This window comes from Trachypithecus francoisi, unplaced genomic scaffold (genome assembly GCF_009764315.1).
Source record: "Trachypithecus francoisi isolate TF-2019V2 unplaced genomic scaffold, Tfra_2.0 Lachesis_group4, whole genome shotgun sequence".
In the NCBI taxonomy this organism is placed as follows: domain Eukaryota; kingdom Metazoa; phylum Chordata; class Mammalia; order Primates; family Cercopithecidae; genus Trachypithecus; species Trachypithecus francoisi.
Window position 1 is genome coordinate 38,042,230 of NW_022681469.1, and position 18,639 is coordinate 38,060,868.

Here is an 18,639-nt window from a genome sequence, read left to right on the forward strand (position 1 = left end):
TACTATAGCTTTGTAGTTAATTTTGAAGTCATGTAGTGTGATGTCTCCAGTTTTGTTCCTTTTACCAAGTATTTCTTTGGCTATTCAGAATCCTTTTTGGTTTCATACACATTTTAGGATTGTTTCTCTATTTCTGTGAAGAATGTCATTGATATTTTAATTGGGATTACATTGAATCTGTAAATTGTTTTGGGAAATATTGTAATTTTAACAATATTAATTCCTCCAATCCACGAGCATGGAATGTCTTTCCATTTTTTTGTGACCTCCTTTATCAGAGTTTTATAGTTTTCCTTGTACAGATCTTTCATTTCTTTAGATTGATTCCTAGTTACGTTATATTTTTTTGTAGCTGTTATAAATGGGGTTGCCTTCTTGATTTCCTTTTCAGGTTGTTTGCTGTTGGCATATACAAATGCCATTGATTTTTTTATGTTGATTTTGTACCCTGCAACGTAACTGAACTTCTTTATCAACGTAAGTTTTTTGATAAGAGTATTTAGGATTTTCTAGGTATAAGATCATGTTGTCTGTGAACACAAATCAATAAACATGATACATTATATTAACATAATCAAGAATGAAAAACATATTATTTCAATGCTGAAAAAGCATTTGATAAAATTCAACATCTCTAGGCTGGGCGCAGTGGCTCATGCCTGTAATCCCAGCACTTTGGGAGGCCAAGGCGGGAGGATCACGAGGTCAGGAGATCGAGACCATCCTGGCCAACATGCTGAAAACCTGTCTCTATTAAAAATACAAAAATTAGCTGGGCGTGGTGGTGCGTGCCTGTAATCCCAGCTACTGAGGAGGCTGACTCAGGAGAATCTCTTGAACCAGGGAGCTGGAGGTTGTAGTGAGCCAAGATTGCACCACTGTTCCACAGCCTGGTGACAGAACAAGACTCTGTCTCAAAAAAATAAATAAATAAATAAAAATAAAATAAAAAATAAAAAAATCAACATCTTTTTATGATAAAAATCCTTATCAAAATGTATATAGAATGAATATACCTCAAAATAATCAAGACCATGTATGACAAGCCCACAGCTAACATTGTACTGAACAGAAAATTTAAAGGCCTTTTCTCTAAGGACTAGAACAAGACAAGGATGCCCACTTTTACCACTTTTATTTAATGTAATTCTGGAAGTCCTGGTCTCAGCAATTAGGCAAGAGAAAGAAATAAAGGGCATCCAAGTTAGAAAGAAAGAGAGATCACTTTTTACTGTGATGCACAATTTACTGGAGAGTTAAACTCCTCATATGGAGATGATTAGTGTCAGTTGATGTCTTACATGGATACTTGCAACACTTGAGCTCACTGCAATAACCCGCTACAAAATTATTACAGTAGCACAGTACATAGTACAGTTCGTTCTATGCAGTTTTGATTTAATACTTCATCTTCACAGTTGTTTATATTTCTCTGGACTGGGAATGGCACCATGTATGGTCTATAAGGGTTTGGTATATTTTGATACATTTTAACTTTGTATAACAGATTTGTATATGTTTCATGGTAGTAAGTGATAAAATAGACTAGGATCTACACGTTTTATGTATTAATGACATATCTAACTTTTTCTTACTTTTTGATGATTCTAGGCCAGACGGATTGTGAGTTTTTTCAAATTGTCTCAAAATCTTCAAAAATGTTTTCAATATATTTATTTTAAAAAATCCGCTTGCAAGTTATCCATGTAATGGAATCCTGTGTTATGCAATGGTCACCTGTACTTACTTTAACAATCTTGTTTTGGTATATCATAGAGTGGCTTACAGCTTGTAATTAGCAGTGCTCTGGAACCAGGATGTCTGGGTTCAAAAATGGTTTCTGCTACTTACAAGCTATGTGACCTTGGCAAGTTCATTGTGCCTCCATTTCTCCATCTGTGAAATGGGAATTATTAAAGTATCTATCTTTTAAGTGTTTGGTTTAGTTTTGAGAGTTGAGTTAGTAAGTGGAAAACAATTAGAATAGAACCTAGCACACAATAAGTGCTAAATAATTATCAGATGCAATGCATCTCAATCTTTTCAGGAGGGATAATTCTCTAATCTGTGAAGATGTATTAGCATTTGGGAAATATCTAAAAGTCATTTGGAATAAAATCTGGTTTCAAAAAAGTGAGGAAGAGTTTAGCAGTTTTTGTTGAAATCATGTAGCCTAAGACACATTTTCTCACTTAGTTTATTATAATATATGAACAAGTTTATAGTCTTTTAGAATACTAGTATTTTTTAGAGATTATAGATACAAAATAATTAAATTAATTACGGTTATGCCTCATTCCTGATAAAACATAGGTAATATCTTTATCCTTTGCTACTAATTTATTAAAACAGCACAGAGAACATTGATCCCCTCATCCTTATCCTTAATGGAATCTACCAAATGAAATCTGTGAAAGATGTTTCTGGTTTCAACAAAGAAATATTTTCTCTCTTACTGTTAAATAATTCTTGAATTCCCAGTCTCTCAGCTGAGACTGCTATTAACATTAAATTCACCATTAATCATGCAACTGTCAAAATTAAAATACATGTTTAAGGCAAAATTTATACTCAATTCTGAAATGTTTGTAATCACATTCATTACAAAAATGTACTGTGCAATTTAGCACAGGTGATTCATGCTGCAAAGTCCTTCATATTTTTGCATCTTATTAAATCTAAACTTAAATATAAGAAATTTGAAAATCTCCAATACATTTTACTAGACTTCAATGGAAAAATAAAATTTGATATTTTAAACTTTCCTCTTACGCCAACCTGAAGACGTACTTATTTATCTCTTTTAAAATATATATTTTGCAAACATGGATACTGGACTCTTTATGTGCCCAGGCACTGTTCCAAGATCTTCACAATATTAACTCAATTTTTCCTTAAAAACTCCCTTAGAGCATCAGTATCATTACTATCCATGTATGACAGATGAGAAATTGTCCAAAGTCTCTGACAAGTAAGGGTTGAGCTGTGACTCAAATCTAGACAATATAAATAGTATTTTGATCAAAGTATTTAAGAGGGATTATTTCACTCAAAGAAAATGTCTCCCTCTCCGTTATTTCTTAAACCTTTGAAACCTGGGTCTCTTAATTTTCTCAAGAATTTAATTTTAAAATAATTTGTCAGGTCAAGAAGCCCACATGCAACATTTATTTTCCAAACCATTAGGTCTGGAAAGATCATCTTCAAGCATGTGGAGGGGTGGGGAGCTGGGGGATGTGGAGGAGGTAAAAACCCAGCAAACACAGGGAACGTCTGTACCACATTGCTAAAGAATGAGGTCCTGAGAGCTGGAGGGCACTGGGTAGGGGCCTGCTCTGCTTTGAAGAATGAAGTCATGCTCAATGTTTTAAACTCATCAGTCCTGCCTATAAAAGGGTGTGGGTGAAAAAGAAAAAAAGACAAATTAGCATCATTTTCAAAAGAAGTTAAATATGTCAGGTGGTAAAGTGTCCTAATTCTGTCTTCAGCGAACATATATCAAACCAGCCTGTAGTTAGTTCTGCAATCAGTGAAACCATCTGCAAGGAATACTCCATCCCCCATTCCTGTTCCTACAACACATCCCTATTGAAGGAAATGTCACAGTTAGTCAAATGCATGTGGAAATTTTCTCAGCATTACCTAATTGAAACACTGGGCCAACCTTTCTTTGAACAAAAAACAATTTGTTATAGCCTGCTAAAAGAAATCACACCAATGGCTTTAACTAACGAGGACAATATAAATAGTCCAAATGATATACTGTTCAATTTCTCTGGGTTTTCAGGAGCACCATTGCCTACATCTCATAACCACTTTGTGAGTCTGTAAGAAGACAGCGAGGGCTAGTAGCCCTTTATGGATATTTATTTCTAAGGCAAATATAAGATTTGATGGCAATTTGCTTTGAGAAATATAACAATTGCTGATTCAGATTGTGCTAATACAGATCATTGAAAAAGCACACGATTCCCAAATGTTATATTGTTAAATAGACACTAATTTCCTTATCATTAAAACTACAAATGAAACAATGTGTATAAATGGTGCAGTTGCTGGAACAAAGCAGGTCCTCAATAAACTGAATTATAATCATGTATATTTTACGCCAGAAATGAAACTATCCTTATTATGTGTGTCACTGCTAGTAATACTTTGCTTCAGATTGTGAGTTACTAGGATAGGAATTTTTACCTGGGACTTTTCATACCTCTGACATTGTATACAGCATTGGGCATATATATGTACATTATTTCTTGAGACGAAGGGTCAAAAGTTTCATCAGATATTCTAAGAGGCACATTGTCTCCTCCAAAATGTTAAGAACCACTGGCCCAGATGAATCATTTGCTTTAACTTATACTATATAGAACCAAACTTTGTTGTTTGATAAAGCCAAAAATATCTTTAAAAAAATAATAAATTGGTCAGGCACTGTGGCTCACGCCTGTAATCCCAGCACTTTGGGAGGCCGAGGTGGGCAGATCACAAGGTCAGGAGTTTGAGACCAGCCTGGCCAACATGGCAAACCCCTGTCTCTACTACAATTACAAAAATTAGCCAGGTGTGGTGGCAGGGGCCTGTCATCCCAGCTACTTGAGAGGCTGAAGCAGGAGAATCGCTTGACCCCAGGAGGTGGAGGTTGCAGTGAGCCAAGACTGTGCCATTGCACTCCAGCCTGGGTGACAGAGTGAGACTCCATCTCAAATAATAATAATAATAATAATAATAGTTTTAGACTTGGTTTGGCTGTGGGAAAAGGACTTATAAAAATGCCCAACCTGAGGCTGCAGAGAAAAGGAAATACTTATCCTGTTGGTGGGAGTGTAAATTAGCTCAGCCACTGTGGAAGACAGTTTGGAGATTTCTTAAAGATGTTAAAACAAAATTACCAATTGACCTAACAATAAAATTACTAGACATATATCCAAAAGAAAAATCATTCTACCAAAAAGACACATGCAGTTGTATGTTCATCACAGTGCTATTCACAACAGCAAAGACATGGAATCAACCTAGATGCACATCTACAGTGAAATGGATAAAGAACATGTGGTACATATACACCATGTGGAACACTACACAGCCATAAAAAAGAATGAAATCATGTCCTTTGCAGCAACATGGGTCCAGCTGGAGGCTATCATCCTAAGGGAATTGATGCAGGAACAAAAAACCAAATACCACATATTCTCACTTGTAAGTGGGAGCTAAACATTTGGACATGAAGATGGCAATGACAGACAATACTAAATGGAGGAGAAAGGGAGGGAGGCAAGGGTTGAAAAACTACCTCTTTGGTACTATGCTCACTACCTGGGTGATGGGTTCAATTGTACCCCAAACCTCAGTATCACACAACATACTCATGTAAGAAACCTGCACAGGTTCCCCCGAATCTAAAATAAAAGCTGAAATTATGAAAACAAAATGCCTAACCTTGTACCTAAGATCTCTTCTCTCACCACCATCCTCGCTATGCTGGTATATACCTTTGCTTGAGTTAGTTTGGCTTGTAAAATGGGGAAGGAAATGTAGAAAGAGAGATAAAAGATAAAATTTTGGAGCAATTAAAGCCCATAAAGACATGGGCATCAGGGACTGGCATTATCAAAAAGAGGTTCCCTCTACTTCTCTTTTAGCCACAGCCTCTTTCAACATTTCAAATGTCACATTGGAAATCCAGCTACTCAAGCAGAATATTTTAGGAAAAATACTCTCAGGGTTCCTTTCTATTTCTATGTCCAGTTCAGAAATCAGAAGACAAATTCTTATAATGTCAAAACATAAACTTGAAGCAACAATGATGGAATATTGAAGAAGGCAGTACTTAGAGAAACTTCTCTGGATGCTGTCAGAAGCCAGGAAGACCCAATTCTCCTGCACGTTGTATTGGCCCTGCTGTTCCGCTGGGTAGCAAAAGTTTGCTTCTTCTAGTAGAGGAAGCAGATGTGAGTTGGAGAAACATGCAAAACAAATGTGCTGAGCAAAAGTTTTTATTTAAATGATAATCTATCAATCATAAGTGGCATGACCTCATGAGGTGAGTGTTTAACATGACTCTTTTTCATCAACACAAAAGGTAATTTATATAAGTACTGAAACAGATCATGATTGAAAGAACATGCTACTCTGATCTTTGCTTGCTTTATAAGAAAACTGAATGTTAAACAAAACCTCCCAAGCTTTGGATGTATGCAAATGCTTCCTGGCCACTGGGGAGGTCTATGAATTCAGAATGTCTCTGTGCACCTGCTGCTCATGAAAATAACATTTTGCTTCCCTAGGTGCTTTGTGGGCTCTTGGTAAATGATGGTATAGGATGGCTCACTGGTAAAGGATGGCTCCGGCCATGGACAAATAATCTGAAATACCTGCAAATGTTATGCATTTAAATCAAGGGCACTTAACAAGACTTGAAAGGATGCCGACAGCCCAGGTCATTTGATATTGAAGTAGGTGCCACTGCTAAAGATCTCTTAGAGTGAAACGGGAGAATAGAACCAACTTCTCTATTAGGCACAGCAACCACAGTACGTACAGCATGTGAAATTTTTAGAGGCCCCCAAATTTTTATTTTCTTTAAAAGCAGAAAAAAAAACTTTTCAGTCAGAGAAGGTAGTCTACATCTGTAATATAAATATATTTGTCTTTATATCAACACTATTGTAAAATGTAATATTTATTTATTTATTGGAACAAAGGGTCTACAAAGGCAAAAGTGACTAGGACCCACAAACATCAGGAATACAATCTATGGAGCAGCTCAGTCCACTCAATCTCATTTCTAACTCCCAACCGGTTCTTATCTCTGTTCCCCAATTCCCAACAAGTTCTTCCTGTCTGCAATCTTCCATATTATCTGCTCCTATTTCTTTAGTTGCTCTCTATCCTTCTTCCTCGATTTGAAGTCAGCAAGACCCATATTCAAACCCCACCTTTACTAATGATCTATCTCATAGAAAGGGTTGACAAGATTTCTAACCTTTCTAAAGCCTTAGTTTCTCCATATGTTAAAAAATAACAGGAGGATTAAAAATCACCTATATTCAAGTTTGGGGTAAACATTAAATAAGGCAAGAAGGTAAAGTGCCTAACGTAATGCCTGGCACATAACAAAAGTTCTACAAATGCTGCATTGCTGCTACACTTATTACCTCGGCTGCTGCTGCTGCTGCTATTGTATTCCCCTGTAGCACACAGCACATTTCTCAGAACAAAGTGGGTACTTAATAAGCATTACTAGTTGAGAGCATTTCACTATAGCACATATTGTATTGTTAAAAAATGAAATCATATTCCTGTGGTAAGTTGAAGTAGGCAAGGTAACTAATAACCATTAAAAATCGGTATTTAATTGTCAGTACAACTTTGGAAACTCATAGGTTTTTATTAAATGATTATTGATAAATGCACTCCCTATTCTCTTATTATGGATATTTGCTATTAGATACCTATCACTTGAGCTATTTTATAATAGCCTCTATGGTGTTGGAAGGGTACAAAAAATAAATGAGTTATAAACAATTCCAAAATATCATAACTGAAGTCATTCACACATCATTTAATATCTCAGAAACTAGATGGCTAATTGATTTTTTAAAAATAAGTCATGAAATGCCAGTTTCAAATGTGTAGCTAAATGCTAGAGAATTTTTAAAATATGATTTTCTCCTTTCTTGGTATTATCTGTTTTAAAACGAAAGCTGTTTCAAACAGATCTGTGAAACGTAGTCTCCAGGCTTCTCCTGTGTATAACCTTTCTGTAGCTTTTGTTTATGACTCTATTCTGGTGCAACATTTTGACGGCAAAATAAATATGACACCATAGATCATCTGTACAAATCAACTTGTGTGAATATTATATTGTTCTCCATGTCAAAATTTTTTGATTTGGAAAGGGAAATTAAAAGAAATGCTCCCCTATGTGTACAGAAATTTTCTTATAACATAAGTGTAGTTTATTAATTCCTAAACATGACATATTCTAGCCGCAATAACAGTTTATTAATTTCTAAATCTGTCTTCCTAACAGCAAAACATTATACTGTTTATGGGTAAATCAAAATGAAATAACAGACTCATTATATTATATGATGTTTTGTGTTTTATTAACAATCTTTTCTGTAATCGAATGCACGTTTCTGATTGTAATAATTACACTGGACAGAAAAGAAGGCAGATTAACGAATAGAATAAAGAGCTGTCAGAATAGTATCACTGTGTGCAGAAATGATTTAAAATACAAAGATGAAAGATAAGAATGATTCTCCAACATACAACATTGAAGGATTACTCACAAATTATTCACACTCCTAGTAAACACATAGGACAGTTGAAAAACAGAAACCCACTTGTCTAAACCAGTGATTCTCAATCACAGTTGACTTTGTCCCTCAAGAGACATTTGGCAATGTCTGAAGACATTTTTGGTTGACACATCTTGGGGAGGGGGGTTGCTACAGGAATCTAGCGGATAGAGGCCAAGAGTGCTGCCAAACATCCCACAATAAAGAGAATAACTTCTCTGGAACAAAGAAATATCCAGCTTCAAATGTCAATAGTGCTGAGATTGAGAAACTCTAGTCCCAATCTGGTTATATATTATGTAAATTAACTCTTTCTCCTTCACTGGTAATAACTAAACTAAGAGCTAATTAAATTAAGAGCTGTCTCTGGGACAATCATATACAAATTCTAATTAGCATAAGAATAATTAAAATATAGACATTAAATAAACTCAAATAGTTCATTATGGCTAAGTAGGTACTTAACAACGTTTGATAAAATGTCTATTAATAAATTAATCAAATTATCTTACTAGCTATCAAAATGTTGTTGAAATTGATTTTTTAATTGACTGGTATGCTTTATCTTTGCTTACTCTGCCATGTTAGTCTTTTGGCAAAACGGTAACATGCAGAGTCGATGCTCTGAAGGTAAGAGAATAGGGGAAGGAGAAATTAGGAGGCTTGATTAATCTTAAATTGGTTTCTTCTTCTTTGGTTATTTGGAAGTGGATAGTCTTTTAAGTGTGTTGTAGCTTGAATGTCCCCAAAATTCATGTGTTGAAATTTAATCCCCATTGTGATGGTATTAAGATTAAATCATGACAGTTCCACTCTCATAAATGGATTAGTGCCTTATAAAAATGCTGGAGGGAACTACTTTAGACCCTTTTGCTGCGCTTTGCATCTTTCCCCATTTGAGGACATAGAATTTTCCCTTTTTGCTCATTTCCCCCTTCCACCGTGTGAGGATGCTTCATGAAGAACCTCACCAGACACCAAAGGCCAGTGCTTTGATTTTTGGACTTCCCAGACGCCACAACTAAAGGAAATAAATTTCTGTTCTTTATAAACTACCTAGTCTCAAGTATTTTGTTAGAGCAGCACAAACAGATTAACAGACTGTTTACTTAAAATTTAATAATGGGGTTCATTAGGCCAAAATCTAATTTGAAATGTAGGGAGAAATTATAATTTTTCCCTTTGATCTATAAATAAAATGTAATGAAAGTTTAGTTCATTTTCCTTTAGATTTGCCTGCATAGGCTTTGGGGATTCAAATGGAACAGCTTGTCATTTAAACTGTAATAGTTTGACTCTAGATTTCAACCCTACAAATATTGTGAGGACACTGTGGTTGCTGACAGAAAACAAAACAAAACAAAACAAAAAAAGGACAGCTTGGAAAACTAAAAATTTGTAAGTCTCATGATGTATATCTGCTTAGCTATTAATTTGAAACCTAAACACACTAATGAGATTAAATATAAAAGAGAAATAATAGAAAAGTCTATGGGTTAGAATTTTAAGTGGAATCTATGGTGAGAACATTTTACCCCTGCTGTTGACTTCCCCCAGCTCATGAAGCCACTTGTGCCCAGTAAAGTATCTAAAGCAGTCCACATTATTCATGCCACATTTTTCTGTTCACTCATTTGACACTTTCTAAAAAGTACTAGTGCTTATCAGATAGTTTTCCATGTTATAAAATAGAATACTTACTGTGGGACCACACATAAACTTTAAATTAAGACCTTGTGGAAATGATTCTTATAAATTACCAACATACTTTTCTGCAATCATTTGTAGGATTCATCCCACAAGAGTTTTCTAATATTTTTCTTGATAATATACTAACATTTTTCTGACATAATCTATTCTTTTTTTTGTATTATTATACTTTAAGTTCTAGGGTACAGGTAATGGCATGATAATTAACTTGTTTCTGATCAATACAACATTGGAGAAACAAGTCATGGAAGAAAGGAATATATATCTTTCCCACCAATCTTTTTTCTTAATTTGTTGAGGGTATACAAAATTTTATACATATACACACAAATACACATGCATATTTTATATATTATATAATTTTAAACAGTAGATTGCAAAAATCTTAAGTGTACAATTAAATTTTTATCTATATAACACCTAGCTATATATGTAACCACCACCCAGATTAAGATATAGGACATTTGCCCAAAAAGTTCTCTCATGCTTAGTGGTACCCATACCTTCTAGGTAACTGCTATTCTGACTTCTATAAACATAGATTAGTTTTGCTTATTCTTGAACTTCATATAAGTGAAATACAGTATTTCTTTATATATCTGGCTTCTTTTAAATTTTTTTAATTGTTGTGGATACCTAATAGTTGTACTAATAAATATTTATGGGATACATGTGATATTTTGATACAAGTATACAATGTGTAATGATCAAATCAGAGTAATTGGGATATCTATCACCTCAAGTATTTGTCATTTCTTTGTGTTAGGAACATTCCAATTCCACTCCTCTAGTTGTTTTGAAATATACCATGAATTACTGCTAACTACAGTTGCCCTGTTATACTATTGAATGTTAGACTTTATTCCTTCTATTTGTGTTTTTTTGTGCCCATTAACATCTGCTCTTCATCCCACCCTCTCCACTGCCCTACTCAGCCTATGGTTAAGCAGCATTCTATTCTTTATCTCCATGATATCCACTTGTCTTTAGCTCCCACATATGACTGAGAACATGCAATATTTGTCTTTTTGTTCCTGACTTATTTCACTTAATATAATATCCTCCAGTTTTATCCATGCAGTTACAAATGATAGGATTTCATTTTTTATGGCTGAATAATACACCATTGTATACATGTACCACATTTTCTTTATCCATTCATCCACTGATGGACACTTAAGTTGATTCCATATCTTGGCTATTGTGAATAATGCTGCAACAAACACGGGAATGCAGTTATCTCTTCAATATACTGATTTCCCTTATTTTGGAAATATACTCAGCAGTGGGATTGCTGAATTATACAGTAGTTGTATTTTTAGCTTTTTGAGAAACCTCGATACTGTTCTCCATAGTGGCTGTACTAATTTATTTTCCCACCAACAGAGTACAAGGGTTCCCTTTTCTCCACATCCTTGCTAGCATTCATTATTGATGTCTGACTTGTTTTTCTGAATGCAAGGTTTTGAAGATTCTTTCATATTTGTGTGTATCCGTACTTCATTTATTTTTAATGGCCCAATAGCATAATATTGGATTTTTTTCCTTTCTTTTTTTTTTGAGACAGAGTCTCGCTGTGTCGCCCAGGCTGGAGTGCAGTGGCGCAATCTCGGCTCACTGCAAGCTCCGCCTCCTGGGTTCATGCCATTCTCCCGCCTCAGCTTCCGAGTAGCTGGGACTACAGGCGCCCGCCACCACACCTGGCTAATTTTTTGTATTTTTAGTAGAGACGGGGTTTCACCGTGTTAGCCAGGATGGTCTCGATCTCCTAACGTCGTGATCCGCCCGCCTCAGCCTCCCAAGGTTTTTTCCTTTCTTACTGAATTATTTTCAGCTTTTAGCTACTATGAATAAAACCAATATGAAGATTTTGTGTATGTGTGTCTTTTCATGGGCATATGACTTCCTTTATCTTAGGTGTATAGCTAGCAGGACTGCTGAGTCATTTATATATATTTAGCTTTGGTGGATACTGCCAAAGTTCTCCAAAGTGGTCAAACATTTCACACTTCTCCCAGCAATGTATGAAAAAAAACTATGCTCCACCAAAAAGGGTAAGAATATTTACTTTAGAAATAATTATACACACATAAACATACACAAATATACAAAAGCACACCTCCCTCTAAGTTTTTGTTTATTTATTAATGGTGTGGCTATATTATTTGTCCTTCAATTCAGAAGCAGGTTGAGACAGCAATCCAAATAAAGCAAATTGAAAGGTCAAAACCTGAGAGGAACATATTTTAAAGTCTTCTCCATAGTGTAGACCAGTGTGTCCTCAAATCTATCCCACAAAAATATATTAATAGCTATTCTATTAAAACCGTATCAGATAAGTTTGGAAATGGAGCACACTATATATTTTCCATACTATAAATGAATCACTATTTAAATTAGTATATTAGAGGTTCAGATAAGTCCTATAGTAAAGACATCTACTTAACTTTGTTTAGCTTATTGTTTCACCAACCAGTGGGTTTATTTGACCATGGAACTCTATTCTACTCTTTGTTAAGTATGCTTATTAATATCTTGGAGAATAACATCTTTGTCTTTCTTTGAACGAATCTTCAGACCAATGTGAAATTCCATTTGATTTAGTGGTAAGTCCTAAATTAGTGATCAGTTTTCCTTAAAAAATAAAAGTTATACCAACCCCTGAGATTTTTAAAGCTCTTGGAAACAGGTAAGACAGTGGCGGGGTGATTACTGTGTCTGGCTGTTACATTTATGAAAACAACATGGTAACCATACTATCTATCAAGGACCAGTCAGCAATACCTCTCTTTTACTAACCATCTATTCTTCAAAGCTCCCAGTAACATTTAATTTGACATGATATATTTGCAAGTGTACTTTCTGAGTGAATTAGTAGATATGTGATAAAAATACCAATTACTACTTCCCTGGAATCACCTGTAGCAAGGGGTATATGATATGAGGAAACATACAAAGTTATACACAGGATCCTTAAAAGAGCAAAAATAGGAAAAACCATGGAACAAAGGTGTTAGGGTAACATTCACCCTTCTCCAAAATGAACAAGGTTATAAAATGGTATGTGTCGCTCACAAGAGAAACTACAGCCGTGCGAAATGATTACTGTATGAGAAGTGAATGTGAAATATAACTATCCCAAGGAAATTTAGTTTCATTTATCCAGTATCCCATCTGTAAAATAGTTTCATAAATTTTCCTCTTAGTCTTTGAAGTAAATTCTACTAAATCTAGTTTAAAATTTCAAAAGTAGATCCAGGGACAAATCCAAGGAAAATAGCCCAATTCAAAAGGAAAATGTGAAACTGATTTCACAACTAAGTGTGAGTCCTCAGACATGTATTCTGAACATTAACCACAATAAGTCCACTGAACACAATGAGCACAGGGAGTAGCCATCACACTAAAATTATTCACAACGAGGTGCCTTAGATACCTGGCTGGGATTCTCACTCTTTTGAAATGAGACCAGTTTCGATTTCAAAGCACACAATTTCTTGTAATAATTTTCATTTGGCATTTTTCACCCAGGTTAACAGATCGTTTCCAATTCAACCCAAGTGCAAATGTAAACTTCACCTACCTGCACAAAACCACATGCTGTGAAGGCCTCAAATAAGGGCAGACTTGGGCGGTCTTCTCTATAGATGGTGAGTTTGTATGTGATCAGGGTCTCACCGTGTGCTGGAGATTCATCCACCACAAATATTGAGATTTTGTTCATTCCTAAGCCCAGAGGGTAGCTGGCAAACCTGGAGAGAAAGAGGGAGAGAGAAAGAGAATATGAATAGGGGAAATTTATTCAGCCCAAACTGATTCATATGTCAACATTTACTAAATGCCTATTTGAATAAATAACAGGAAAGGTCTATACAATTTCATAAGAAACCTAAAATATGAAAATAAATATCTCTTTCACAGTACTTGACTATGCCAAGAGTGTTCTTTCAGGACAACTTATATTTCCCATAAATTAAAGCAAAGGAAACTAATATTTATTAGCCACCTGACAGGGTCATACATTATCTCATTTAATACAACTAGGATTGTTCCCATTTTAAACACAGAGACCATGACCTAGAACTAGTGAACACATCATTCAAAGTCATATAGAAGAGTCAGGGTTTGGAACCCGGGTTGTCCTGACTTCAATCCTTTCTACTAGACTTGGCTCTCAAGGGTTCCAAGTACATTTCTTTCCCTACAGCATGGAACCATGAGTATCTTCTTTGCTATGGACACAGCACAGAATAAGGTTCTATCTTCTGTTTAAAATTATGAACAAAAGAGTTGCTGACTTTTAAAAGAATTAACAGGAAAAAAAAGCCAGTGAGGGTGGGAAAGTTCATGGTACTGTGTCCACAAATTGTGCACCAATTGGTTTAAGCAATCAATTTTTGAATATTCAAAAACTTGACATATTCAGCAATGTTAAAACATGCAGACAACAATAAGTGAGATTTTTCCTTAATGGATCTTCTCTATATTTCATATAACAAGATCCTTTCTTGTTAAAATATTGTTACAAAGATGAGCTGCAAAGGTTGCCAATCTTTTTAAAAAAACATGAAAAGGGGAAAGTTGACACCCTGGCAATCTTTCTACTGATCTTACCACTTTCTGAACCACTTTCAAAGTTTACATCAAATGTCTGCTTCCCAGTAGGGTGTCTCAACACAGCCCCAGTCAACATCCTCATACCTTGGCCCTGCCTGCTCGTACAGGTGCACCTTGCACTGACACTCAGGAGTCTCCACTCCAATTGTCACTGTTACCACATCAAATGGGACTTCAGAGTAATAATCTTTGATCTTTGGATTAAAGTCAGGATTTAGTTCCAAATGCGGATGTGTGAAGATCTGCTTGATATGACATGGTGTGTTTTTATCTGCTAAAAAAACAAAAACAATGACAAAGACAACTGTGAAGTGGGTAAATATCTTCAAATAATATATGATTAGGTTTTTCTTTTTCTGTTTCCTTTGAACAATTTCAATGATCCCTGCTGACTTTCCAATCAGTACCCTGATCATACTTGATTTGTGGCTGCAGCTGGCTTTTCAATTCATCAGATTTTGTAGAATTTGCCTCATAGAACAGCTGTTGACTTTAGTTGGTGTTATATAGATGGCATTTTCTGCTCAGTCCTTGAAATTTTAAAGGCACAGAAGGTGGGAAAGTGTCTCTCCTGTGGATTGATAACATTTTCGTGATATTTCCTGCATATATCAAGCAACTGTGTAAGTGGGAGTGATGGCTCTGTGGGATGGTGGCAGAAGGGGACCAGCAAGGAATGAGGAAAATTTCTTAATGGGGAGTGTCATTGAAATGCCACTTGATTGATATAGTATCTTATGGGCAGTGTGGGGCAAAGACTGTAAGCTCCAGTATTATACAAAACAGACACAAAAACAAGGGCATCCTGAAAACTGCTCCTTCTCAGGCCACCTTACTTGGGAAAGTACCATAAAGTATAAGAAGGAAATACTATACTCTGCTCCATCCTGTCATAGAACCTAGAACATTACTACATGCCATTGATTCTGAGTCATTAAAAAAATCTTTCTGTTTGTTAGCCCAATTGTTTACAGCTTTATTTCAGTGACAAAAAGAAGAAAAATAGCTTTATAGACACATACACCAGCTACTGTTACGTTATATTCAATGTTAATGTTTAGAATAAACAAACTACCCAAAAGCTTAACAAAATGTTTTTCAAAGAAATGTCAAGGAGTATTTCATTCTATCAATATTTTCCAATTGTCAACAAAATACCAACAAAGATAAACATAGAAAATTCTATAAAAATCAGTAAAATGAAAGTATCTTGGTGTTTCCTTACATAAAATATCCAGTGACATTTAACATGGCAACAAAAAAAGATAACACAGAATTTGCTACAGGAAGCTATAAAACTGAACTTAGAGAAAGGAGATTATTTTATTAACTGTTGTGTTTATTAACTGTATCCTCTGCTTTTACATAGCTATAATATTGATTTTCCTAAAATCAAATCTGACGATTTGTCTTCCATTCTTTAGTGGTTTCTCATAATTTCCAGAGTCAAGTCCAAGCTCCCAATAAGGCAAACAAGGCATTTCACAAGCCCTTCCTTGTCTTGCTCTCCAGCTGCATTGCCCATTATGCCCAGACTTTGTGCTTCAACAAGACCAAAATTTTTATTTTTCTTTGATGGACATGGAGGTGCACCACCAAATCCATGAGGATGGGTGCCACTAACCCACATGGATGCTTCATTCTAGTTCTGGGGACTAGGTCTCTGTATAGCTCCCATTATGGACTAAAACAATTAAAGGAAAAATGAAAAAAAACCCTACATATTTCTGACCTATACTCTATAGTTTTCTCAGGCTATGGAAGAAAAACAAATTCAGGTATAAATTACGAACAATAATACAATAGATATACTGTAATTTTATTTCATAAAAAAGTCTTAGTAAAAAATAAATAATTGGTAATGTTGGTTGAATAACTCATTGAATTGGGTAAACTGTCTGCTTCATTAATTTTACTTGTTATTTGACCTAATGATCAACCAAATATAGTATCTGGCTGATAGATGTAGGTGGACTGCATCTATAATTTCAATGATGCTAATAGCCTCTGAAATTTTCTTATAATAAAAAAGAAAAAAGAATGAAGGCAGAAATTGTTTTTATTAGAAGTCACTCTGTAAAGGACCACAGTTTTTAATTCAAATTCAACCACTTATCAATAATACATTCCTTTTTCATCGAAGTTTTTTCTCCAGTATTTTCTCTGTTAAAGACCCTGAGATAAGGACAATAAAAAAAGGATATTATTAATCATGAGATCTGATTCAAATGGCTGCAAACCTAACATAATATTAAACAAGCTGGAGTTGAGTTATGGGCTGTGCTTTGGAAATGATCATTGCTCAGGCACAAAGGGAATATAAACAGTTGCACTTTTCTGCTCAGAACTTGCTAAGTGAATAACAAAAAGGAAGATCTTTTTTCAAAATCAAACATAGAAGATGTGCTTTAACTTAATAGGATATATTTTTATGAAGATTCCCTGAGAGTTAATTTCCCTGCAGTTTGTACTTTCACTTAATAGTCACAGTTTTCAAGAGGGTCTGCCCTTCTTAGAAACTGAAACAGCCCTAGATGACAGGAAATAAATGTGTAATCGTTCTCTTCAGCAAGTGCTTACTTTTGGTTTCATCAGAAAGTCTCCACCTCTGGTGTGAGCACTATCTCCTAAACCCCTGTCTGAAAGCTGATTTAGTTCTGACATCATCTTCCACTGAAGTATCAGTGTTGCCGCCTACAAACACCTGGTGTTTGCTTGGCATCTTTCCCATCCCAGTCTCAACTTGTCTCAGGCCAGCTTACCTGAGATCTACAAAGAACTCAGCACGAGGTTCAGTGGTAGCAGCCTGCTTCATCTATTCGGCAAGTATATATGGGAAAGCTGTTTGAAGTTTTGGTTGCTTTTAATGGATTTCTTTTAACCACAGAATTTGATTGCCCTCTTAAGGAATAATCATAACTCATATTGAACATGAGAAGAGCCTACACTCTTAAAGATAATCCCACCTGTTCTGAAGCATCCTCACATTATTTTTTAAATCTTATTTTATACCATAAAAGCAGGAAGATTAATTACTAAAGATCCAGGTAGAACTAATTTTTATCAGCATAAAAACATGAACGAAGTTTAAGAGCCTATCTAACATATTCACATTATCTACACCATATTACCTGGGAACTGGGGGGGGGGGGGGGGGGGGCGGGGAGTGAGATCGTCCAGTGCAATCCTTTCATTTTACAAATGAGAAAATAGAAGCCCAAGGAGGCGGAGTGGCTTTCTGGATGTTGCATCTCGCATTGGGCCTGGCACAGAGTAGACCCTCAACAAGTGTTCATTCTAATTTTGCTCCTAGTTTTCTCACTAGTCCTTTTCCCACCATACTCTAGACAGCAGTTTTCCAGGAGAATGGAGTAGCATGTATTTTTCTGGGGGTAGGAGATTGAGTGGTGACTGCAGGGAAGGAATGGCATAAGTAATACTTGCTATCTTTATTCTCTATTAGCAATACTTTATTTAAAATGCCATTTTCTTTAATTGGCTATATATGTTAACTCTACTAAACTATATTATTATCTCAGCCTACCATGAACTTAACAATACTGATAAAACATCGTGAATGAGTTAAATTGCATTTTAGATGATAAAAATTAGATTTTATTAAATTCAAAGACTTCTATTAATAATAAATTAGGCCAGGCATGGCAGCTCATTTCTGTAATCCCAGTACTGTGAGAGGAGGACCATTTGAGGCCAGGAGCTCAAGACCAGCCTGGGCAACAGAGCAACACCTCATTTCTATATAAAATTGCATAAATTGTCCAGCTGTAGTAGCTCATGCCTGTAGTCCTACCCACTTGGGAGGCTGAGGCACAAGGATTGCTTGCACCCAGGAAGTCGAGGTTGCAGTGAGCTATGATGGTGCCACTGCACTTCAGCAAGGACAACAAAGTGAAATCCTATCTCTAAAACATAAATAAATAAAATAATATAATAAATTAAATCTAAATCTGTACTTTTTTTCAGCTTTAATGTTTTACTGAAA

The 18,639-nt window shown here is 35.4% G+C and overlaps 1 protein-coding gene across 3 annotated transcripts in view; it reads right to left on the reverse strand.

Moving 5' to 3' along the window:
* The window catches only part of CPED1 (cadherin like and PC-esterase domain containing 1), a 313,276-nt gene that overhangs the window by 147,644 nt on the left and 146,993 nt on the right, over window positions 1–18,639 (reverse strand). For 2 of the 3 annotated variants that reach the window (XM_033193920.1, XM_033193919.1), the window contains exons 15-16: window positions 14,721–14,910; window positions 13,603–13,771 (exon numbers count right to left, since the gene is read on the reverse strand). In XM_033193920.1, the coding sequence (XP_033049811.1) occupies window positions 13,603–13,771; window positions 14,721–14,910 (359 nt within the window). The remainder of the gene's footprint in view (window positions 1–13,602; window positions 13,772–14,720; window positions 14,911–18,639) is intronic. The other variant, XM_033193921.1, reaches the window with a different exon arrangement.